A 26,620-nucleotide genomic window follows, 5' to 3' on the forward strand; every position below is an offset into this window, starting at 1 on the left:
AAGGATAAAATTTCTCTGAAGTTGAGGTTTTGTATCCTGCTCTTGTAAGCCAAAGATGATGAAACAAGGGCAGGAGCATTGATGAGAATGACTGCATTCCAAGAATTGCCTGATTTTTTTTATGTTTTAGCAGTTTCATATTAAAGCCATTTTATACTAAAATTGTGTTAGTGAAAGTGACATACAATTAACATAGAAGCACCACTATGTAGCTCCTTATAAATTGTATAATTGTTATTATTATTTCATATTCTAGAGTATTTTCTTGCATTTCAAAATGAATTTTATGAATTATTTTACTTTAAATTATTAATGAAAGCAATAATTAATACAATAAGAAACTTTCTACAATCTGCATATATTGAAATTATTCATTTTTAACATGCATCTAAACAGAAAGTTCAGATAAATATATATTTTTTTAATGTATTTATCAAGTTTATAGGAAATGCACACCTACTATTTTAAAACCAATAATTTTGAGTATGCTGTTTAAGCATAAGATAGGGTTCACCAAATGTGCAAAATTAATGTATATTTACAAACATTTCTTATGAAATGGCCCCCTGAGGAGCTCACTAATGGGGTTTTATACAATCTCAGTCTTTGCTTTTTCAGTGAAATATCTTTATTCTATTTGTGTTTCTATGTGTGAAAACTTGTGAATGTATATTAGAAAACATTTATTTCCTTTGAAATTCCAGTGATTGTCATTATCAAAGCTTTTCTATTTGTCATTATATCATGATACAAGGAGTATTATTCATTTTGTCCCCCTATAAAACAGAAGAACAGTGTTTCTGGGCAGTGTGAGACTTATCAGAAGTTGCATGATCTGATGATTCAAAAAGATCCATTCTACAAGCCTCAATCACAGAGTCCTTCAGGAGACAACCAGTCAACTGCTGGTTAACCCAATGATCTATTCTACTAGCCCCAGCCATGGAGTGTTTCATAAGATGACCAATCAACTGCTGGTTAACCCAATGATCTATTCTCCTAGCCCCAGCCATGGAGTGTTTCATAAGATGACCAGTCAACTGCTGGTTAACCCAATGATCTATTCTACTAGCTCCAGCCATGGAGTCCTTCATAAGATGACCAGTCAACCGCTGGTTAACCCAATGATCTATTCTACTAGCCCCAGTCATGGAGTCCTTCATAAGATGACCAATCAACTGCTGGTTAACCCAATGATCTATTCTACTAGCCCCAGCCATGGAGTCCTTAAGATGACCAGTCAACCACTGGTTAACCCAATTCTACTAGCCCCTAGCCATGGAGTTCTTCATAAGATGACCAGTCAACTGCTGGTTAACCCAATGATCTATTCTACTAGCCCCAGCCATGGAGTCCTTCATAAGATGACCAGTCAACCGCTGGTTAACCCAATGATCTATTCTACTAGCCCCAGCCATGGAGTCCTTCATAAGATGACCAGTCAACTGCTGGTTAACCCAATGATCTATTCTACTAGCCCCAGCCATGGAGTCCTTCATAAGATGACCAGTCAACTGCTGGTTAACCCAATGATCTATTCTACTAGCCCCAGCCATGGAGTCCTTCATATGATGACCAGTCAACCGCTGGTTAACCCAATGATCTATTCTACTAGCCCCAGCCATGGAGTCCTTCATAAGATGACCAATCTACTAGCCCAAGCCATGGAGTCCTTCATAAGATGATGAAATCAATCACTGGTTAATCCAATGATCATCTGCTGGTTAACCCAAAGATAAAGTGCTTGTTAACCCAAAGATAAACTGCTGGTTATCCCAACCCTGAATTGCCCAACTTTGTTAGTCCTATTTATGTCTGGTTTAGTAAAACCTTTGTCTTATTTAGTTTGTCTTACCCAGTAAACCTAATCAAGCTAATTCAGCTACTATTTTAATGAAGTCCTTGATGATTGAATCTTTTATTGGTCACATGTCTTGAAATGAGTTTGAAAACCCTTCTAAACTTTTCTGTTGAATGATATTCAATTGCTTTTATATTTTCATAGTAAGAATATCAAGGAAATGGAACTTGTACGAAGCTATGTTCTATGTCAAGACCTTGGCAGATGATGATGTTATATTCATTGTCGCTTCATGTTGTAAATCACATAGTACTGATTTGGAAATGCGGATTCTCTGTATCTGAAATGAACCGTTCAGTGAAATTATTTCATTATAGCAAAGATTAATCCTTCATATTTCATTTCAGCTTGTAATATTCCTGTGACCCTATTCACTCATGGGTGAAGTCTTTTAATTGATATGTAGTATATATCATCACTAAAAACATTCTGCATGAAGAATATATCACAGGTGGATGTTACCCTCTCATAAAGCCTGCTGTACAATGTTCATGAATTTATGGTGGAGAGAGGGAGGGGGGGCATGTCCCTCTATGCCTGCTTCTAGGATGTTATAATCAATTCATCTGGGGAATCAATCACACAGAGGTAATGAAAAGACAACGTTCTGAGTAGAACATAATGAGATTCAATGAGTTTCAGTACAAATTCAGAATTTTTTAAAATCTCTAAATTTCTTCATCCCTTTAATGAGAGTGCCAAATCATTTGATCACTATCATATGATATATGTATATTCAGTAGATTGGTAAGATTCAGATAAACCAGTGCCTAATTTACTTGACAGATAAAGTGTTCTTGGCAGATTCTGAGATCAACAGGGTGCTGTATAGGCCAAGTGTATGGGAGGGGGCTTTGTGTAATAAGTGATGATTCTCCTCATATCTTGTGATAGTCGGGGAAATCATACCATGTATTCCACATCATTCATGTCAATATAATAAACATCCTGAGTATAAATTATAAATAGTGTCTTTTCAATCATCTTGATGAATTGCTATGAAGCTTATGAAAGATGAGCAATCATAAGTGATATTCTATGCACTACTATTTAGTCTGAAGTGTGATTAAACCCTTTAGTTCTTTCAAACAAGGTACCTTTAGTTCTTTCTAACAAGGTACCTTTAGAGGGACCATTTCATGAAAAACTTACAACTTTGGTTACTGCAATTTTGATAACTTGTGATATTTTCAAAATAACCCTTTCCAAGATCTCTGATTTTCAAAGGGTTGCTTTGGATACAAAGACCAAAAAGGGTAAGCTTTCAAAGTCATTTTGTTTTTCTTGTTAAGGTACATATAATGTTATATGAAAACTTTTCATGATGCTAACTAGAAAGGCTTCACAACAAGAGGGAAGCTATCAATGTATGAGTCTTCTGCTGAGCCAACTCTTTTCAGAAAAAGATGTTTGCATTTAAGTTATAAGTTTATGTATATATTTGAATATGTTTTTTTATATGTGTATATATATATATATATATACATGTACATACTGTGTTATATTTACATCAATTCAAACTTCTAAATGTATGATATATAGTTTTTGTTTTTTCTCAAAAATGTAATTACTTGGTAATATATTTGTACAGATTAGATTTTGAATATGAATGATATCTATTAAAGAGATTAAATGTGAAACATTGTGTATGGAGTGACATACTTAGACTTCCTGCATTAAAGGGGAAGTTCATCATGAAGAAAAGTTTGTTTTAAATAAAGCAGAAAAAATAAAAACTATTGGTGAAAGTTAAGGAAAATCCATTAAAGATTAAGAAAGTTGTTAGAATTTTAAGTTTTGGATTTTTTATGTCATAAATGGGCAGCTGCCCCATATGTTATGTAATATAAAATGCATAAATTTCCATTTTTAAATGGTTCATGATGACTTGTTTTCTTTTTAGGAATGGGTGTGAAATGTTTTGTCTATTGATATACTGAAGGCACAGTAAAAACAATTTTCCATTTTCAGAGAAAATGTCATTTCATTGATTTTTTTACCATAAAATGTGGAGGAAGGCTGCTCACATATGACGTCAAAAATCAAATAATTTAAATTCCAATAACTTATTCATTCTTTGATGGATTTTTCTCAAATCTTTGGTAACATTTCCATTATTTTTTGTGCTATTTTTGCAGTAATTTTTTGTCAGGGTGAACTTCCCCTCTAAAATGCATTTTACTAACATGTGGGTGTGAGGTGGTCAAATGTACATAGGAAGCAGTTTGGAATGTGTAATTAGAGTGTGATTTTGAAACATTAAATATTTAGGGATAGTTTCCTCAACTCTGTGGTTACATGCATGTACAAGAATGAAAAAAATAATCTTTTTATTTGTGCACAAATTGAAAAATTGAATTGAATTATTAAGTGTGGGAATCTGATTCTGCCATTATTTTTTTCAGCATTAACCAATACTATTTTGATATCATTCAAAGATTAATTAATCTAATTTGGAATAACAGTCTATCTGTTCCTATCTTGACATTGAAATATCCCCTCTTCCAATTTTTGCTAGTAGATATAAAGCTACATAAATTGGTGTGCAGGTGTAATCTTGGTTGAGCCTATCCTTGATGAATTGAAGATAGGTTCATTATGTTATGGCATGAGATTGGCGTTCTTATTCCTGATCCTGCGAGGGTTATAGGAGCAGTGCAAGACATGATAAGGGAGGTGGGTGCATTCGGTATATGGGTGAATGATGTACTCACTAGCAGCAAGAAAAATATGTGAATATCAGTCCATCACAATAGGGTATACGGGTGAATGATGTACTCACTAGCAGCAAGAAAAATATGTGAATATCAGTCAATCACAATAGGGTATACGGGTGAATGATGTACTCACTAGCAGCAAGAAAAATATGTGAATATCAGTCCATCACAATAGGGTATACGGGTGAATGATGTACTCACTAGCAGCAAGAAAAATATGTGAATATCAGTCCATCACAATAGGGTATACGGGTGAATGATGTACTCACTAGCAGCAAGAAAAATATGTGAATATCAGTCAATTACAAAAAGGCAACAGAGGGATAGCATTTCATTAAACGTAGTGTTCACAATTAAAACATGATTAAACAAAAACATGATGAAAAAAAAAATGGTTTGGACTTTTCAACCCGAAACTTTTAAAGTAGTTTTTTTTATCTACCCCTTTGAAAAACCCTAACTCTGTGACCTGTGACAATGAGGATGCAAGCAAGATGTTCTGGGGCCCGTTGCAGAAAGAGTTGCGTTTAAACGCAAGTCAAAAAATCAATCGCAAGTCCCAAATGCGCGCTGTTGATTGGTTGAAAATCAAGTTGCGCATGATTTTTAGAGTTGCAATTGATTGCAACTCTTTCTGCAACGGGCCCCAGTTATGGCTAATGTATCACAGTATAGAAATCTCAGGAATAACTAAATGTATTTTGGTTACAGTTGACCTCAGATAAATAAGAACATTTTGGTAAAAATTTAAAAATTATTACATGATATAAATAACTCCTATTATTTTTTTTCTTCTACTGCAAAAAAAATAAATCTTAAAAACAGGAAATGTGTTTTAAAGAAAAAAGGCTCAAGTCGATATATAAACAGGAAAATGTTAGAAAATAAAGGCAAATTCAGTCATTAATTCAAAGCAGTCATACTGCACTTTGGCATTTTAATACTGAACATTTGTACAACATGAAATAATATATCAGCTTTCTAAAAACTAAAGCAATGGTACTGTACATGTCAAGCAACTAAACAAAGAATACATTTAAGTACATCAACATGGATCTTTGATTCAACAGGCAACAAGAGAAATAGGTGGGTAATATAGTCATGTGTGGAGAGACTCAAAGTAGAGGTATGCATCAACAGTATGTCAGCAAAATACAAGATCTCCCTGTGGTACATAGAGTTGTCATTCACTAACACATAAAAAAAGTTAAAATCTTCCCCATTTAATTTCCTTAAATAATGCATGAAATGAAAGTTGGATTTATATGATAAGAAACAGTCTAAAACCCATCCGAAAATTATAGAGAACTAAATGTACATTTATATTATGAAAAGGAGTTGGAGAGTTTTATTCACAAGAAAATCTTTTGTTACTATAGAAACTCCACTCGTACAATACATTTACTTAGATACCAAAATGCTACATTTATATTTAAAATAAAATGAGCATTTATAACCAAATCAACTCAACATGAATGCAATTATAGTTCAAATTTGAAATTGGAAACAGGATTATCAATATGTTGCATCAAAGTTTTCTCTTTATTGAATGATTTGTACACTCGTTTTACTTGTTTTCAATGAAGTCATTTAAAAAAAGAAATGCTTCTCTTAATAGGCGGTTGATTGTTACACATTGCAATACAAGTAATGCCTAAAACAAAACACTTGTTTACAGTTTACAGTCTTTGGGTGGTGATACACATATGCCAAAAGTGGACCGGCATCGGAGGCAGCTGTACTTAATGTGTATCACCTCTTTATTTTGATGCCAACTCAGACTGAGACCATCTGGTTTGAAGGCTGCGTCAGTCCAGTAATTGATATTTGTATCACCCCCAAGTGGACTTGGGCTGGCTTGACCACTGAACGAAAAATAACAAACAATAGTTATTGCTAGTGAACAATAGAAAATGTTGACATGAAGAGTGTATTGGGTTTCATGGTACACCGTGTATCTTTCATGGGATGGTCCTGAAAAGGACCACCTAAACTTGACATTTTGACAAGTGTGTTCTTGTCTCCGGGAGAATGAAAACATCGAGTTTGGGTTGTATTTTTCAGGATTAAAATACTGTATGCCCACAAAAGATCACATGGTGTACTGTGAAACCCAATACACTCTTCGCAATGCAAACCTTTAGAAGTTAAAAAGTCAGGTGACTTATGTCATGTGAATAGGCAACATGAGGCTGGGTATGTGTCAGTCCACTTTCAACGTATATGTACCACCAATGTTGCAGGTGTGCATTCAAAGCTAACATTGGGAGAGGCTTGAAACCTGATGCATGTATCAATTTGATAGATGAAATGAATTTCAACATCAGCTCATAATTGAACACATATAAACTTGTACATAGAAAATGTATACATACTCGCTCTTTATTGTTCATGCTGGCTGGCTTATTTTCAACATGAAAGTAGAAGTTAAAAAAAAACATACACAAACTTTATTGAAAGGATTTCAGAAAACATGAAAACAAGATTGTATCGTATTATCAATCTCTTTTTTTCAATTTGATCGTAGATTGTCATGTGTCAACTAACTAACATGAATTCAAAATAAATTTCAGTCATCACTTCTTACATAAACTATCAAGTGAACTTGGCAGTGGTCAAATCAAATCTTCATTTTGTTTACAAGAGTAAAATGTTTATTTCTAGATATCAATAATAATACACAATTCCTATATGATACCAGTGTGATTGGATTGCATTACTCATAAACCTGTGTACATGTGCATACATACCATGAGTAAGGATCCTCAGTTAATCCAATCCTGAAATCAAATTGATTTTAAATATGAACAACTCTGCCTAAGTCAAATCTCTTAGGGCCACAAAAAACATGTTTTGTATATTCTGGTCTGAAATATTGCTCTCAGTTACATGTAGATGATTATTCAAATTATGGATAGTTGACTTATGCACTGTATAAAAGTGACACTATCAGCTCACTCATTGCCAGGTCTTGAATTTGATATTAAAGGCAAGGCCACTTATCTATATGGCATATTTTTTATATTACAGCACAATAAGTTTTCAAGGTTAATGATGAAGGTCTCTATTGTATACCTGACTTGTATACCCCAACGACAGCTTGATTTGAATAAGTAGACCAAAGGAAAACTGAAGAAGCATAACACAGATTTCATCAAAATTTAATCTAAAATAAGAAAGTCATGACATTTTCAATTTTGTATATTTTTACACAATAGTTATATACACATTGTCATTATGGAATGAGGGAGCCAATGATATCACTAATTTTTTAATATTTTATCATTTGAAATGTAATCATTTTTATTTCCTCCAATAATTTAAAATTTGATTTGATCCATCATGTAACGTGTTAGGTCAATATTCATATTTGGTGAATCAGTGAAAAGCTTTACCCAAGCTTTAAAATTGAAATATCTGATATTACATGTAATATTACATAATTTGTAAAAATTAGCAAAACTTTACAATTTCATGACTTTCTTATTCTACATCTAAATTTGATTAAATTGTCATTGTTACACTTTGTCTTGCTATTGGGGTGAACTTGAATAGATTTAGTGGCATGAAGTGGCACCAAACTTATATAAGTATATACAACAACAAATATACAATTTGCAGAATATACAGCAGAAATATACTTACACATGAATAATAATCACTTGCTGCATCGTGCTATATTTTTATAGTCCACTTTAAATGGTAATTATCGTTTTGATTATTGTTGATTATTATAATACATGCATTAACATCATGAAAGTGTAAATATGTGAACAAATTGAGTACGAAATGTTGATTCCATGAGCTTCTCAAGTGATGTGACATCATACATTTCATCTTCTTAACCCGGATAAACAGTACATGAATAAATGCAGAGCTGCCAACCTGAACAAGAACATTTCGGTATTTTTACAGCTGAAAATTGGAGAGGAAATCAGTATTTTCAGAGAAATACCATAGGACAACACATAAAACTGAAACTTGAGAAATCAGTATTTTGCATGAAACCATCAGTATTCTCATTTTTCAGTACTAAATGCGAAAAAGTCTGTACTACTTGGCAGCTCTGTAAATGCCCATATAACATTTTTGGGTTGATTCCAAAGTGTGAAAATGTACTAACAGATACACCAAAGTTGATGTATATATGAGAGATTATCCAATTAGTCATATAATGCTCAATAGGTACACACTAAAGGGTAGTTGTCAGTGGGCTCAAGTATGCACCCTGCCCCAGTAACATTGGCTTTAAGTCTAATTTGATTTTATGTAAAACACCCAGCCCTCTGTTTTACAGATTGCATGCAGTATGCATCCTGTTACACAGAATGACGGAAGTTGATACATGTAAATCCACTTTTTATTGTATCCAAGCTAGACAGGTAAACTATGTAAAATGAATTGCAAGTTTAGTAGTGAAGCAAAAGATCCATGGGCAATATATAGATGAGAGCAGTACAAAGCAGCAAAGAAATTCTCATCCTCCATTGGTAACATGTACATTCTCCAGAATACATACCTTTATCCTAATGATCCTTTAGGAAACGTGACACACATTTAGAAATATTTTCAATATCAACACAGTTTATGCAGCAAAATGAAATTTTAGTTTGGGGGGTGATGACATCTTATGATCCATTGTATGAATCCAAACATTTGAGGTTTCCTTCCATTAAATGATGTTCAGTGTTCTCCATGTTTCACATGTTTCGCATTTATTCAATTGTCCACAAAAACTAGGTGGGTGGTCCATGTACAAGGCCTGTAGGGATATACTGAATTCCATTATCAATGAGTACACAAGATGGGTCATCAAAGATGCTTGATGCCTTCTGTATTTCCTGCAACAAGGCTGATCATTTTGAATGATATAAAGCTGCTACTGGTTACAGAGTACGGAAGGGGCTGGCCTGTGATGGTCATAACTTTGGATCCACATCCCTAAATAGTTGAGGAGGAAGAGAGTAGGAGAAATGTTAGACTTACAATCAGTTTCAGTTTTCATTAGTCTTATAAAGACTCGTACACAAAATACATCACCATTTTATTAACCATTCCGGCAGAGTCACTGCAGACAAAAACAGATTTTTAGATATACGCAATTTAGGTTTATCATTTTGTAGCACTCGAAGGCCTAGAAGTGTGTGGAAGCGCCATGGTGTAGCCTTTTTGACTTTTGCCTTGTAATCAGAGGGTCGTGTGTTCGAATCCCATCATGGCAAGGCGTCAATCCACACTTAGCCACTCTCACCCAGGTGCTAATTGGGTACCAGTAGGAAACAAACGTCATTGTGGTTGGTTTAGCAAGTTTGCACCTAACAGGCCGCTAATAAGTTATGAATCCAGGGACTCGTAATAATTGTGAAGCGCTTTGAGCAGTCGCAGATTGATAAAGCGCTATGTAATAGAAAATTATTATCATTATCATTATTATTATGTAAATTAAATAAAATTTGTTAATGTAGTATCAAAAGAACAAGAGTTGGTACCATAAAGTTGGTAAATAGCATTAAAAAAGACATAATGAAGCTTCAGATTCATCGCTAATCCTCACATCTCATCAAACTTGCAGCACAGACTTTATGATTAAATGATTAAATTACATGACAAAGATAATGGACACACCCATTACAAAAAGTGGAGCGCCTCTGGCAGTCTCACCTGCTTTACACGATTCAATATAGCAGCAGTGCTGACTTTGAAAACTATTATAAAGTAATTATTCACAAAAAACACCATTCATATAAATGATACAATACTACGTTCATTGACCCTAAATGACATTTGACGTTGATCATGTGACCTAAGACTTGTCAGTGATACTTGATTATCCCTATGTTCACCATTCATAAACTATATCCATAAACTTTGAAAATTATGACAGTAATATAATAATTACCTAAAACATGGCCAAATTTCATTGACCTTTAACCTTGGTCTTGTGACCTGAAACTTGCACAGGATGTTCAGTGATACTTGATTACTCTTATGTCCAAATTTATGAATCAAATCCATAAACTTTCAAAGTTATGATGGTAATTCAACAAATACCCCCAACTTGGCCAAAATTCACTGACCTTAATTGACCTTTGACCTTGATCATGTGACCTAAAATTCGCACAGGATGTTCAGTGATACTTGATAACTCTTATGTCCATTTTTCATGAATCATAATCAAATCCATAAACTTTCAAAATTTATCATGGTAATTCAACAAATACACCTAACTTGGCCAAAGTTCATTGACCCTAAATGAACTTTGACCTTGGTCATGTGACATGAAGCTCAGGGAGAATGTTCAGAAATATTTGATTACCCTTTCATGATCTAGGTACATATAATTCATTAGTTATGATGAAATTTCAAAAACTTAACCTTAGGTTAAGATTTTGATGTTGATTCCCCCAACATGGTCTAAGTTCATTGACCCTAAATGACCTTTGACCTTAGTCAGAAGACCTGAAACTCAGGAAGGATATTCAGTAATACTTGTTTAACCTTATGTCTACGTTTCATGGACTAGGTCCATATACTTTCTAAGTTATGCTGTCATTTAAAAAAAACTTAACCATTGGTTAAGATTTGATGTTGACACTGCCGCCGTCGGAAAAGCGGTACCAATAGTCTCATTCTCCTATGCAGGTGAGACAAAAAGGAGATAAAAAGGAGAAAATGCATTTAACCAAAGAAATTAGCTTTTGTGATAGTAACCACATTTCACGTTTTAATTCTACATTTGAAAGCTTACCCATGAAAGAATATAATTCTATATTTGAAAGCTTACCTATGAAGATTATGATTCAATATTTGAAAGCTTACCCATAAAGATTATAATTCAATGTTTGAAAGCTTACCCATGAAGATTATAATTCTATATTTGAAAGCTTACCCATGAAGATCCAATCTATTGACTATCTCTCTGACATTTGAGATTAGGTTTTCATTCTGTGGTGAATCCATAATTAGTTGATGAAGTTTGGTCATGTAGGAATCAACTGTAGTTAATGAAGGAACTTCATTAGAACCTGCATACAACAAAAAATGCAAAGATTTTTTTTCTTATACTGGACAGGAGGAAGGATCGAAGCTGAAAAGGAAAGCTACGCTCACATTTGCCGATATTCAACTGATTATAAATCAAATTCTAGATATGAGTTATTGATGGACACTTAAGCTACCCGGAATGTCAAATGCTTCTACTTTTCACTGCTCACCCAATCATTGCTACTCATCACTGCCAGGACTTCTTATCTCATCAATCACATCAGGTCTACTTTCTTTAAAAGACTATACCTCATATCACAAAAGATACTTCTCACTCACATCTTTCTATCAATTTTTATTTTCATATCTATCACTTCACCATCCAACAGTCCTCTTTAGGAATAACAACATGGTGAACCTTAAAACAATATCTGTACCATCATACAGCGTGCAATATAATAGTAGTATCAACCCCTCTGATTGGTTACCCTACCTGGCAATGGAACCCCAGCAAAACTAGCTGTGAGTGTGGCTCGGAGTTGCTGAAGGTGACTTTGTAGTGCCATGTTAGTATTACGTTGTTGTACTGTCTCTGCTTCTAGCTTATCAATAGCTTCCTTCATCTTATCAATGTGCTTCTGCAAGATAGCATTCTGTTCCTCATACTCCGTTGTTGATTTTCTAAGCTGTCTTAGCTCATTCTCTCTTACTGTGGAACAAATCAAATGTGTATGATTCAATCACTTTTATAGGTGAATTCTGAGAATCTGAAATATATCAAAATATAAACCTAAACCAATTCTCACTTGCTGTGGAATAAAATATTTTAATCACTTCTATAGATAAACAAGAAACCAAAACATAACCCTCCTAATATAAAGGCATTCCAATTAGGTTTGATGTTTTATTGGTAGTAAGTTAAAAAAAATATATCAAGAGTACTCTTTTGTGAGTTTAATCAATAAATAACTAAGACATCACAAATCCACGAAATGGGGTGAATTATGATTTAAACTTCATGTCTAGTATAAAATTAAAGGGGAAGCTCACTTTATAACAATAAAGGTGTTTTAATCAAAGCAGAAAAAGTAGGAAATATATTTGTGACGATAATCAAAACATGAGAGAATCATAAATTTTGAAAGATTTGAATTATTACGTCATCTGCGAGCAGTTGTACAATAAGTCATGTAATATAAATTCCATAAATTGCCCTCTTTTAAGAGTTCATGATAACTGAAAATATTTTTCTTCTAGAATTGGGAATTAAAAATGCATCTGATGATATAATGAAAGCATGACTAAAATCATTTTCAATTTATGACAAAATTTCATGAAGGGGTACTCCAGATTGAAAATATTACTATTTGAACAGATAAAGACAAATCAGACAAACAAAACACTGCAAATCTGATCAACATTGGACAATGTATAACAAAGCTTTGGCATTTAAAAGATTTGCATTATTCCGGTGAAACAGTTCTAGGCATGTCTTCATGAATATTCAATGTGCAAACTGTTTTATGATAACAGATTTTGATGAAATTTTCAGCATTTTGCTCTGTGAATTTCACTCTTATTTATTTAGATCTATTTTCAGCCCGGAGTACCCTTTGATAGAATTTTTATTAATGTCTATTTTGTTTTTCAAACCAGAGTGAACTTCCCCATCAACAGAAATAAACCATTAATCTAAAATTGTCTCAATATACAGGTAGTTTAACTCTCCATGTTTCAACTACCGTATTAATCTCCTGAAATTCAAATGATTTTCTATTTGGGTGTAACAATTCTCACTAGGACAATTGACCTCACCATCTGGGTATGCAATCCCATTTAGCATTTTACACTATCATTGTGGGAAGACTTCCCTCATTCAAACACTGAATTCACACAACACATATTTCATTTACATAACAAAATAATACACTCTGCTTAATATTGTATCTAGTTTAATTATTCTATCATCTTGAAGCGATTTGCCTTTGTCTTGCTATTGACCAGCTAAAAACAAGGCATTGTATTCATTCATTTTCCATTTAAATCCATATTTGAGATCTAACAGAATTGGGCTTGGTGTTTATATTATCTTTAACGGCTCAATGCAAGACAATTCCCTTTCAACCAAATATCAAAATGCAGTTTGCAAGAAGACAACTATTTAGTACATGTACATTCTTGATCTACATGCCAACTTTAATTACTTCTGAAAGCATTCTTATATGAATCACAAGCTTAAACTGATTAACCCACATTTTACCTCATACTTACTGAAATTGTCTCTCCTAAAGTTGAAAATGTCATTACGAATTAATCACAGGGTAAAACCTATCAAACCAAATTTGAACAAATGGCTTTCAGGAATTATCTCTTCCATGCTATTGAATTGCATGAATTAGAAGCTCAAACTGATTAGACCAACCTTAAACCCATAGCATACTGGAATTGTTTATCTTTTAAAGGAAATGAGTCTTCAGTAACCCTATCATTTACCTTTATTATAGTTGAGGAATTCTTCAGTGAAGATAGGAATATCAAATCCTGGAATTTCTTCTCTGTTTTCATCAACAAACTGTTACAGGAGAGATAAAAATTGATTTTGTTTTTTATTTGAGGTTTGTTAAGAGGTGATTCATCAAAATGCAAAATTTAATATGTTCTTCAGATATGGGGACATCAGTCACCCTTCATATGCACAGTGTCAAACAGAGAACATAGCATTCACCACAGCAGGTGACATAGACTTTACTTACGTCGTCCAGCCACGATCACAAGCCAATTTATGAATAAAAACATAGTAAGCATGCACGCTGAACCAATCAGCGGTCTACCGGTCTTGGCTATCTGTTGAACAAAGTCAATAGGCAATTTGCCACTGTGTTTTGTTTAATGAATGTGCATTGCAACCATAAACTCTCAAAAAGACTTTTTTGTATAAAGCCGTGCAACAAAAACACATGATGCCTCTGAATCATTGTTTGCTTTATATCCCATTGACATCGTACACAACGTGTTTCTCGGCTTTGCATGTCTGAATGAAATTACTTGCAAAGTGCACATACTCACTCACGCAACATACGTGATATTGAAAAATCTAGTTTTGAATTTGGGATGGGTTCTTTTTTTTTTATTAAACCAAAACTAAGAAAAATGTCTCATTTGTAAAACTAGACAAATATCTTCCAATTAATACTTTGGGTGCCCCATAAAGGTTAACTAATATTTATCATGTGTTGCAACTTCAGAGCTAACAATCTTTTACTAATGATATATGAATATTATTTCCATATATATCATTTGTGAAAAAAAAAAATATTTTCTACTACAACAAATCCAGAAAAGATTTCAAGATCAAACACAAATTACTATGGTAGGAGACCTTCCTCACATTGACATCTTTTTTTGGCCAACCAGATGGACTTGACAATATATCAATATGAGTTGAAATTATTCTCTAATGTATTCACTGACAACCGAATTAAAAGAAACCAAGAATCACATTATTCGAATTATCTTGAGATGTTTCACAAAGATATTAATTCTGACTAAAAAATTACACGTAAATTCTCAGGTATGTACAGGATATAACAATCAAGCTGACATGATGCAGACTACTGTGTATTCATCAATAAGATTATGTGTAAAATATGAGGTGTGTGTTGGTACTTTTATTCAGGATTTAAGCAACCAACAAATGTAAATAATCGGAATAGCCAAATAGCCATTTCATTTACTTCAGGTTACTGAAGTTCTGAACAATCATAAGTCCTGGACTCTAAACATGTCTTGTGATTGTTGAACTGAAACAAATATCCTGTATCATGTGTCAATGTTGAGAGAGAAAATGAAGCTAATTTCTGGTTGACCTGACTGATGAGGCTGTTCCTCCTTGCAACCTTTGTGAAACACCCCCAAATATCCTCATTCAAAAGTTGAATTAATAATTACATGGAGTACAAACACAAATCAAAGTCTTTATCCGCTTGCAATTGTATCAATCCTGAACGCTTTTCTATTTCACTTACCTCCATAGTAGAACCATTAGTTTGAGCTTCTTCTGCCTCTATCAGTTCATTCCTAAGCTTTCGTTCTTCTTGTTTCCTAGAGAAAGCTTTAAAAGCTTCAGTCTGTTGGTACTGCTGAAGCTCTTTAGCATACCTCTCTTTATCTCTATCTGCTTCATCTAGGTATCGCTACAATAAACATTAAATTCAATTAGAATATCGCTACAATAAAACATCAAATTCAATTAGAATATTGCTACAATAAAACATCAAATTCAATTAGAATATTTAAAAAAACATATATCAAGTAACAATTCTTTCTTGTAAGTATTTATGGGTAATTCCAATATATGTGAACCTTCCTGAAATGATTTCTATCAAGTTCATAATTCATATGAAAAGGTGTAATGTTCTAAAATTATCGAGGCTTGCACAGTTCATAAAGGATAAAAATTGACAAATTTAGGTGTCTGACATATGAAAAAGTAGTTAATTTTATGGTATCTAACTTTGTTTCATCTGGTAGTGTACTCTTCATATCTTATCTACCTTCTTGTGTTGTAGAGGTGTTGTGTCACTAGATCATATCACTCCCAAATCACTTGCAACCATGTACTTGGGCATTGCAAATATGGTCTTGAAAGATATGCAAGATTTGAAAGTCAAAGTTACATGTAGCATTGCACAGCGGGAAGGTCACAACATACCCTCAACCTGTTTTAGGGTTAAATTAAATAATTTCATGAAAAATGAATTCAAATCTCTTATGTACCTAACCATTAACATGATGTAAATAGAGCCTGCTGGCTGGGGTAGAATGCATGTTATAGCAGAGACTCCTCTAACAGATAGGTCTGATTTTATTTTGCTAGTATTGGCATAGAGTCGTACTGAAATGAAAATCACAAGACTTGTCAATGTACAGACATTGATCAAATATTTGAATTGTGGTATTATATTACCTGTTTCTCTGCAGCAGACATCTTGGACCATTGTCCAGCCAAGAGTTTAGTGATTTCAGCAAAGCTCATAGTAGGGTTCTCAGCTCGTATCTTCTCTTGACCCTCCTTCAAGAATCTAACATACCCAGTATGAGGTGCTCTTGGAGCATTGTGATCTCTAAGAGGCTTCACTTTACGCTTCTTGCCTTTAGGCCAGCCACCTTTTCCTTTAGCAGCTGCCTGGAGTGAGAAAAAGACAATCTAAATCATCAATACTTATCTATTTTGGGGTGAAATACTAATCACATATCCAATATTAAATTGACAAAACAAGACATTTCATAACAATTTCTGCACTGATGTTTACCTCCCGAAATCACATTTGCTGAAATAACAAGAAATTACAAATATGTTTGTAGCAGTCCTGCACTTTTGAAACTCTTTGATTGATACTCTTAAGTTACATACAGTATATCCAGGGCTCCACACTAACCCATTTTTTCTACTGGTCCAACCTATTCATGTCGGGCCAGTAGATACCCAGTTTTTCAAATTTTTACTGGTCCGAACCTAAAATCTACTGGTCCCAAAAAATAAAGAAAACATTAAGAAAAGGCGCAAGTTTATTTTTCTAGCCTTTCATTACCCCCCCCCCAAAAAAAAGGAAAATGAAGGACAAAAAGAAAGCAAGACAGAAACGAAGAAAGACAGAAACGAAGAAAGAAAGAAAGAAAGAAAGAAAGGAAGGAAGAAAGAAAGGAAGAAAGGAAGGAGGGAAAAGAAAAAAAAATAAAAGGAAGGAAGGAAGGAAGGAAAAGAAAGAAAGAATAAAAGAAAGGAAGGAAGAAAAAAAGGGTAAAGAAAGGATACATGTAGATGTGAAGGAAGAAAAAAAAGTAAGAACTAAAGAAGGAAAGAAAGGAATAAAGAAGGAACAAATATAAGAAAGAAAGAAAGAAAGAAAGAAAGAAAGAAAAGAAAAAAAGAAATTAAGGAAGGAAATGAAGCAAGCAATACAGAAAGAAAGAACAAATCCAGAAAGTAGTAAAGGAAAGAAAGAAGAAGCAATAAAAAAGAAAGGGTAAAATGAGAGATGGAAAGACGGACAAAATAAAGAAAGGGAGTGAAAGAAGGAAGGAATTAAGGAAGAAATGAAGGAAAGGTAAAATGATAGATAGAAGGAATGAAATAAATAAAGGAAAGAAGGGAAGAAGCAAGCAATCATAAAAAAAAAAGAAAAGGTAAAAGAATAGATGAAAGGAAGAAAAAAAAAGAAAGACCGAGAGACAAAGAAAGGAAGGAATGAAAAAATAAAGGAGAGAAAGGAAGCAAGCAGTCAAAAAAAAAGAAAGGAAAGGTAAAATGATATAATTAATAAAGGGGAAAAGGAAAGAACAAGACAGATAGAAGAAAGGAACGAATGTAAGAAAGAAAGGGCTGAGAAAAGAAATAAAAAAGAAAGGGTAAATAAATGATGGATGGAAGAAACAAAGAAAGTAACAAAGAATGAAGAAAGGGGTAAAAAGAAGGAAGGAAAGAAAGGAAGAAGAGAAGAGATGAATATAGGATGGATGGACTCAAAAACTAAAGAAAGAAAATATCAGAAAGAAAGAGAGAGAAAAAGGAAATATAGAGAAAATATTTTATAAAAGGATAGAAAGAAAAAATGAATTAAAGAAAACAAGGGAAATTAAAAAAGAAAGACAGTAACAAAAAAAATCGAGGGAAGAAACAAAGAAAGATTTATAAGAAGGAAAGAAAGATAGGAAGAAAGCTAAAACTATTATAAATAATTTATCAGTTTCTTTTCTCATTTAGAATAGCTACGAAAGAAAGTCAGATACCATTAGTGTATCAACACACACATAAATGCATATGTGGGGCTATTATGTATTCAGACGATATCACCCGAAACCCGATCTGTTTGAACCAAAACAGAAGTGAAAATTTCTCCTTTTACTGCTTACAAATGACAGAGTTGCTCCAATTTTTAGGAAATATGGACATTATAAGAGCCTTTCATGAGTATGAACCTTGGATTTTGACAGTTATGTGAGAGATTTCTGCCAGAGTTTAGCCAGGCTTCGTTCGTGCGGCCAATGGAGAATTTACCATGTGGTTTGTGTGGCAGACTACATGTACACTGTATGCATGCTGTATAGTACTCTAGTAACACTTACGTGTGATTCATTCTGTGTGTATTCTGTGTGTGAATGCCAGAATTTCACAGGGGGAAATGGTTTGCTGTGAATTTGACCATTTCTGGAAAAGTTATTGGCCCAACAATGGTTTTTATTACTGGTAATGTCGGACCCTTAAATCTTGCTATTTTTGGAAAAATTACTGGCCCGACAATGATATTTTTTACTGGTCATGTCGGACCAGTAAATCTTCCAATTTCTGAAAATCTACTGGCCCGACAGCGATTTTTACCGGTCTGGGACCGTCGGACCGCCGCTAGTGTCGAGCCCTGGTATATCTTTTGAAAATAAAAATCATTTAAAAAATATGTTAAATTGATAGGATTCTCATTCTAGACTACTAACATTCAATGATTTTTTTTTTTTTTTACTTATAATCATGCATCCAAATGATATTATATGATGATTTGGTTTTGGGTAATAAGAGTACTTCATTAGGATTGCATTACAGACTTAAATACAATACTGAATCTCATTCTGGTACTGACACAGTAAATACAATAACAAAGAAAGTAAAATGTGTCACAACTGAAAATATAATATTGATATCTGAGACAAAAATAAATAGAAATATAAGCAATATATAATAAGTATTATAAAGGAATCCAAAATACAACATTATGGACTCACCTCAGAATCTTTATTGCTTTCGACTGCTTCTTGTGATGGCGTATCCTGCTGCAATATCTCAACTTTTGAAGAAAACAACAAATCTTACTTTAGTGAAATCATAAATTTCTAATCTATTAGATAGAGCCAAGTAATTTATCTTTGTTCTTATAACCTTGCATGTAATACGCATGTAATACTTGCATTCAATGAACCATTTTACCATAGTGCTGTTACATGTAGATTTCATTTTCCTCGAACTCATAATGAAATCAAGAAAAATAGCATACAACTACAGCTTTAGTATAGTCTATGTCCCACTATATTCAATACAACATAATAAATACCAAATATTTAGTTCATGTACAGTTAACTTTCATGAACAAAAAGGGAAAAGACTGTTCTACATGTCTTCTTACCATACATGTATATCTGTAATAACTTACTTTTGGCCTTATTTAAGAACAAAGAAAGAAAGATAACTTTACTATTTTAAATTTTCTTCTTACCTTGAGATATATCTGTAATTATTTGTGGGTTACTCAGGGATTGGTCCAGTGAAGCACTCACATCAGGTGTATTAGATTCATTAAAGCTGGGAGGAATGATAATATACAAATATCGCAATATGATCAATTCAATTTACATTAATTATAATCTAATGATGATCAATATAGGGGTTTTTTTTATTCTAAGAGTGAAGTATAACACCATAAAAAAATTGCCATAGCTTGTAGTTTTGTATGTCCCTTTTTAGTATAGGAGAACTGAAGTACAGATTCTAAATATGATCAATATAAAACAAATTCAAACAGAATCCTACAAATTACCACAGAAATTACACTTAAAAAAATTCACAGGAATTGAAGATGATACAACATGGAGATATACATTTGTGGGGTTTGGTCTCATCTATCTCTGAAAAGTTGAATTTTCAATGGAATATCATGCTCCAGTGAGCACTGAAGATTTTTTGAAAGCTCACAGAAATAGGTATACGCAAAAAATGCTCATTTTGACAAGGTGTCAAAGGGGAAATGGGGAAAAACAAACTGACCATACTGTATATTTATCAATTTTGGGGGTCATTTTTAATAGTCAATGGAATCTAAAAAGATATATTTTAACATTTTATAATAACTTTGCTAAGCAAATTAGCATTTTAACCCTAGATAGGCACAACATTTACATTGTCTGTGCCAGCTGGATCCCAGGATATACATGTAAAATGAAACAAATCAATGCAAACAAAAGTTTATTTCATACATCTCCAGAATAATTATATTTTTATTAAATTTTGTCATTTAATACTTATTTCTCCACATTTTTCAAGGCATGACAATGAATAAAATGTTAGAAAAATCAAGCCTAAGCCATATCATGCAAATCACATCTACATGTAAAGTACATATAATCATGGTGGTCTAGGTGTGTGGGAGGCGCATTGGCACTCGAGGAAATGTTTGGGAAAGGTAATAAATTACAAAGGAAAAGCTATCTTTAACTCAATCTTCTTATCTAAAACCCATGTGCTCTTCATGACTAACGTCTACTTTTATTTTTACGCAAATCACTTTTCACAAATTTTTAAAAAGTGAGTGGTGTTTACTCAAGCAGAAAGATTTATCATCAGTCATATTGTCATTGGCTTATTAAAGAGGTATACTAATGTATAAATGTGGAAAAGGCTTCAGGAATCAGGATACAAATGTATCATTTTACAAGATTATTTCAAAGTGAAAACTTTTTTTATATACAATGTATACTGTATAAAATATCAAAACTATCATTACAATAATTATCAAATTAAGTAAGGTTTTCTTTATTTGAGAAGCCTTTTTCTGAGTGGTGATCTATGCTTATGTCCACATGTGCCTATCTGTCTTATACTTCAAGGTAATTTATTTCATGTCAATAGTCTTGCAATAACTATGTCAGAACATATTATGATCATATGAATGATAATGAATATTGATTTAAATGACTTTCTCTCCAAATCCATGTTTATTGTAACTACTTGAGTTTAGCCACAATACCATATCCAGACCTACATGTAACTAAAGTTTAGTACCATCTATGTGAAGGTCAGACACTTTTCTGCTCAATAATAAAGGAAATCACTTAAACCACCCTGCCTGTGGTGAATCTACAGTAGATGTATGCAGCATACAACACATATTTAAAAAAATTCTTGAAAATCACTTTTGTAACTAAATATACTCAGTTCCATACAGTTGTGTGGGTTGGGGTTTTATTTTCATTATTACCTTGTGGGGATTATTTTCTTTATTCACCAGAGCACTCAAAACCTTAAACTTTGAGTATTTTTTGTGTGTGTCCTCTACCAGTGGAAAGTAAACTTGGTCTGAATTTTCGCTAAACAATTTCTATTTTTGATTTAGAAAAACAAATTAATTTACTTTAGAGCAAAGTTATATGATGAATAGCTGTATTGGAAACTGACAGTGTGAAAAAATCAAGCATTTTGTCCCAAAGAACAAGAGAAAATAAGCCAAACATTGCCAACCTCACACAGAGAGTCCTTTAGTTTAGAACAGAGGACAACTTATATCATAACCTTGAACTTTGGAGGAAACCATGTGTAATAATTTTGATTACCTTCTGCTAAAAAGGCAACATTCAAGATATAAAAAGCTGTTTACCTGCCCTCTACTGACAGTTGTGAGTCATCTTTAGAAACATCTTCTTCAAATCCAGTAATATTAAAGAGGCCTCCAGTCCCTGATGATGCTGACATCAGAGATTGAGAAGTTGACCCCTCAGTTAGATCCATAATTTCTTGATGAGTTTTCTATAAATCTTCTCTTTCACTGCAAAAAAAAGGGAGAAAGGAAATGGGAGAGAAAACAATTATGTTGCCTTAGTTTGGTTTAAAAACATTACCAACATCATTTGGAGGTGAAAATGGCACAGGCAATAGACACTATGAACGAGTCAACAAAAAAAAAAGAATAGTGACTGGGAAATCAAAATTTAACATTCAACCTGAAAAAAAATGATTTTTTTTTTCAGTAAAAGAACTTGACTAGATCTAACAGCAGTTTAGAATCCTAGGCCTACAGGGTGTAGCCATACTAAATTAATTTAACATTATTTATTTATTTATTCACAATATTTGCCTGGTCATGACGTTGGTCTGCCAGAGTTAATGGTGGCTGAGTATAACAGGACAAATTTAACAAAGATTACATTACATTGTATGAGATAAATGCAGTAAAAAAAAATCTAAATTCTACGAGAAAAAAAAATAGAAAAAGGAGACTCCAGTCTAGACAGCTGGCAGCCGTCTGTTTCGAGGAGTTTCTAAACATTTTTTGTTTTCTCCTTGTACACAGACAGCCATTAGGGGGTTAAAAATGCAATTCCCCCGGTGGGGCTCATTGATTTTTGTCTTTATTTCATAAAAATATATAAAAAGAACTGGACCAAAATAAAGATTAGTATTCCATTTTGGCCTGAAATGCACCAAAACAGGGAAAAATAAACTTAAAAGGAAAAAAAGTGACTTACTTCGGCTGTCACGCAACTCCCACTTCGCTGGTTTATCCAAACTTAATACATGAACATATGGCCATTGAGTCCCTGCACAGATTGAGTTAGAACTTTGGTCTCTGTAATTGGTGAGTGGAGCCAACAGCGTTCAGCGGAACAACCAATATAACAGAGACTGAAGCTTTCGGTCTAACTCCAGTCTAACTTAAGTTTAGGCCTGCCTAAGCATTAGAGACGCTGGTCCAAAAATTGGGATTGTCCCAGAAAACAAGGATATCCTCATGAGCAAAGAAAAATAATGTCTTGATAAATTGAGATTGTCCTTGTTTATTGGGAGTTTTTTTTCACTTACCCCTGCAGGACATAGACGACAATTAAGGGATATAGCATACTAAAAATAGATTCAGTGGACAGTGACCTCAATAAATTCCTCCAAGTTCACGACTTGACATCTTCCAGTAATCTTGTTATGAAGCCTGATATGTTTACATTGACAAAGAATTTGTAAAGAATTTGGGTATTCAATTTCAGAGACAGTCTCCAGTTTGGAGACCAATTTCCTTTGTTTACATTTGCTGCTAAAGGATTTGCTTGGCACCAAATAGAAATGAGATAAGCAGATTCCTAAAAAAAAATACCCCTTTCTCTGTCTACTTTAAAATTTCACCGTCTCCTTTTCTTTGGATAAGGATTTTTATTGTCATCCACACACAAAACAAATGGGCTTCTGACTTCAGTGAGACAAAATTTTGGGTGGAAATATTACGCTTTTGTTGGTGTCGTTTCTTTGTTATTTCGCAAAGCAAGTCTCCACTATGGGAGATCGTCTCCCATATTAAGGAGTCTCCCATATTCAGTAGAGGCGCTGGTCCAAAAATTGGGATTGTCCCAGAAAACAAGGATATCCTCATAAACCAAGACAAATCATGTCTTGATAAATTGAGACGGTCCTTGTTTATGGGGACGTTTTTTTGTCACTTCCCCCTAAGGGACAAAGACAGCAATTACGGAAATTGAGAGTGCTAAAAATAGATTCAGTGACCTCAATTCCCCCAGTTCACTGTCTATTTTTCATGACTTACCGTCTTCCAATAATCTTGTTATGAAACCTGATATGTTTACATTGACTAGCACACTTGATTGGTGTCGGCACTTGACAGGTGAATGAACTTTCCTAGATTTCTTGTGTGAAGAAATCCTTATAAACTGAGACAGTCCCTGTAAACTGGGACGATCCCAATTTTCTGACCAGCGCCTCTATCTACTGATATTGGTCGTGCGCCTCGACTGATGGGTGCGGCCCACTGTGCAGCGCCGTTAAGTCCAACTTTAACTTTTTCTACATAGATCTAGGGTCTATCACATCACACCAGGTACGGAAATGAGGGACTTCTCCTGTAACGTTAGGTTTTCTCTCTTAGATATACTCAAGTCAAGTTCTTTACACTAACACAAACAGTAACAACACTAACACAGTAGGCCGACACTAGCGTTAAACAGTTACGTTGTCTTATTGAAAATAGGTCCATCCATAATATTTTATCACAATCAACATCGGAAGACTTCCATATGTCCCCTCCACTAATTTTAAAAAATACTTCCCCAAAACCCCCTTCTGTCTTTCTCTTTTTTCTTTCTTCTTACTTCCGGTGGAAACTTGGATTTGAACCTCTCGCTGCAGAACGAAGCATCTCCAGTCTGTCGCCTTACTCACTGAGCTAGCAGGAATTGTTGAAAGTCATGGGTTTCATAACAATTATCAACCGATATTACGACTAGTCTACTCTCCAAGAGTATTGGGTATTTATTTTTCTGACTAAATAAACAGATGCCATTGGGAATTACACACACTCGAATTTTTGACGGAATAAAGCCATATTTTGGTATGTATCCGACTTTTCCTTCTTAAATCTCTTAGTCTTATATGTTAGATAATTCTTGATAAACCTCCATATTTTTTTTTTCAATTTTAGTGGAGGGAACATATGAAAGTCTTGCCTCAACATCTAGACAAGCATACACATTAATTAAAATCAGCATACACATCTATTTTGAGAGGAATGGAATTCGTACTGTAACGTTGTGGTCAAACAAATCTTGCATTTGATCAAAAAAGAAAAAAATACACATAATTGAATGTATGGGACTGAACACAAAGAAATGCACGCATTGACTGCAGTGGCAAAGGGTATGACAAAGTCAGGTTGAAATACGTCAAAATAAAGTCTCGAATCGTTTTGTATTTATTCAACAGTCATGTGCAAGTCATTCTACGATAAATTTCGTCTCTCAACCAGCAAATTGCGTTGCAAAATATGAAAATCGATGCAAAATTACCAGGTCCAGGCAGACGGCGAGAGAGTCTCGAGAATCAAAAGACTAGTCTGAAAACCAGTCACCAGTAAATATATATATCTCGGATCGGAGGATAGAGATCACACGGCGTAAATCCGTGTTGATGGGTGGGGGGATGACTGAAATACTTTGGCATTTTTTTTGCAATCATGCTTTTAGATATGCAAGGAATTGTCAATGATATGTCCACAGTGGCGTACCGTGGGTCACGGCATGGGGGGGCACCAACAAAATTTTTAAATCACTGCATGAGTGAGCGTGCTCAGTATACTGACCTGTATAATAGAGACATTTTAAGGACAATGTCATTAAAGGGATATGCATCTCACTGATCATATAATGCGAGCGCGAGCTGATTTTTTTTATATTTACACCTGAAAAGGGACATTATAATCAAATTTGTGTAACCATGATAGGTACCTGTCTCAAGAAACAGAAACAATGCGAGCGCGAAGCGCGAGCTGAAGTTTTCGTATATTTTGACCCCAAACAGCGAGATTATAAGGAATATATTTTAGGAATCCATTAAGAGTATGCATATCTCACCATAGTCATCTAATGCGAGTGCCAAGCGCTTGCTGTTAGAATTACATCTGAACACATGAAACACTTTTTGTAGTAATTGCAATCATGATTAGCATACCATCTCACTAATCAAATATTGCGAGCGAGAAGCGCGAGCTGAAAATTTAGATAATTCAGACCTGAAGTGGGGCATTCTAAGATTTCTTTGTAGGAATTAACTAGGACCATACGTATTTCATTAACCAAATGATGCGAGCGCGAAATGCGAGCTGAAATTATTTTATATTCAGATCAGAAGAAGGGACATTTTGAGGACTGATTTTAGGAATTCATGAAGAGCAGACATATCTCAGTTTCTCACCAATCCATCAATGCGAACGTAATCACGGACAGGAAATGTTTCATATAGTACGAAGACCTTAACATGGGGCAATCACTTTTTGAGTCATGAAAAAGAAACATATGTCACTACATAAAACAATGATAACTCAAGTTGGTTTATATTGACTTGAAAACAGAAAATGCGAGCACCCGGAACAATGAAGACGTAGGCCCTGGGCAAATTATGTTTCATGAAGTTATGATAAAAATGTTTCTTATGTAATGCAATTACATAACATAAATATATTATAATATAACATTATAATGAATAATATTTTTTCCCCACTACGTTTCTCTTCCTTTCTCCCTCTTTTCTCCCCCTTTTCTCCTTTCCCCCCTTTTCCCCGTTTTTTTTCTTTTGTCAGACGATGGGGGGGGGGGTGGGGAACGTGCTCCCATCCACCCCCGTAGTTACGCCACTGTATGTCCATATGGCAAATACCCCTCCAATATTATTGTCTTTTTTACCCCATGATGGTTTAATGGTTTTATTAGAGATTACATAAAAAAATTGACATTCCATCTTAAC

The 26,620-nt window shown here is 33.9% G+C and overlaps 2 protein-coding genes across 15 annotated transcripts in view; one reads left to right on the plus strand and one right to left on the minus strand.

The window, feature by feature from the left end:
• Nucleotides 1-1,514, plus strand: part of LOC121410040 (leucine-rich repeat-containing protein 71-like) — a 64,074-nt gene extending 62,560 nt beyond the window's left edge. For all 13 annotated transcript variants that reach the window (XM_041601862.1, XM_041601863.1, XM_041601864.1 and 10 more), the window contains one exon: nt 788-1,514. In XM_041601862.1, coding sequence (XP_041457796.1) covers nt 788-913 — 126 coding nt within the window. In that variant the 3' untranslated portion in view covers nt 914-1,514. The remainder of the gene's footprint in view (nt 1-787) is intronic.
• A 7,058-nt stretch (nt 1,515-8,572) lies between these two features.
• Nucleotides 8,573-25,239, minus strand: LOC121410042 (high mobility group protein 20A-like). 2 transcript variants are annotated; one of them, XM_041601876.1, is made up of 10 exons: nt 25,168-25,239; nt 21,981-22,148; nt 19,827-19,912; nt 19,339-19,400; nt 16,529-16,747; nt 15,588-15,755; nt 14,056-14,134; nt 12,056-12,271; nt 11,468-11,603; nt 8,573-9,519 (listed from the first exon to the last, which is right to left on the minus strand). In XM_041601876.1, the coding sequence occupies exons 2-10, from the start codon at nt 22,109-22,111 to the stop codon at nt 9,498-9,500; spliced, it is 1,119 nt and encodes a 372-aa protein (XP_041457810.1). In that variant the 5' UTR covers nt 22,112-22,148; nt 25,168-25,239; the 3' UTR covers nt 8,573-9,497. The 2 variants fall into 2 exon arrangements, with proteins under 2 accessions (XP_041457810.1, XP_041457811.1); XM_041601877.1 differs by lacking the exon at nt 25,168-25,239 and adding an exon at nt 22,849-23,731.
• Nucleotides 25,240-26,620: the final 1,381 nt, after the last annotated feature.

The sequence above is a fragment of the Lytechinus variegatus genome, chromosome 3, assembly GCF_018143015.1.
Source record: "Lytechinus variegatus isolate NC3 chromosome 3, Lvar_3.0, whole genome shotgun sequence".
NCBI lineage: Eukaryota > Metazoa > Echinodermata > Echinoidea > Temnopleuroida > Toxopneustidae > Lytechinus > Lytechinus variegatus.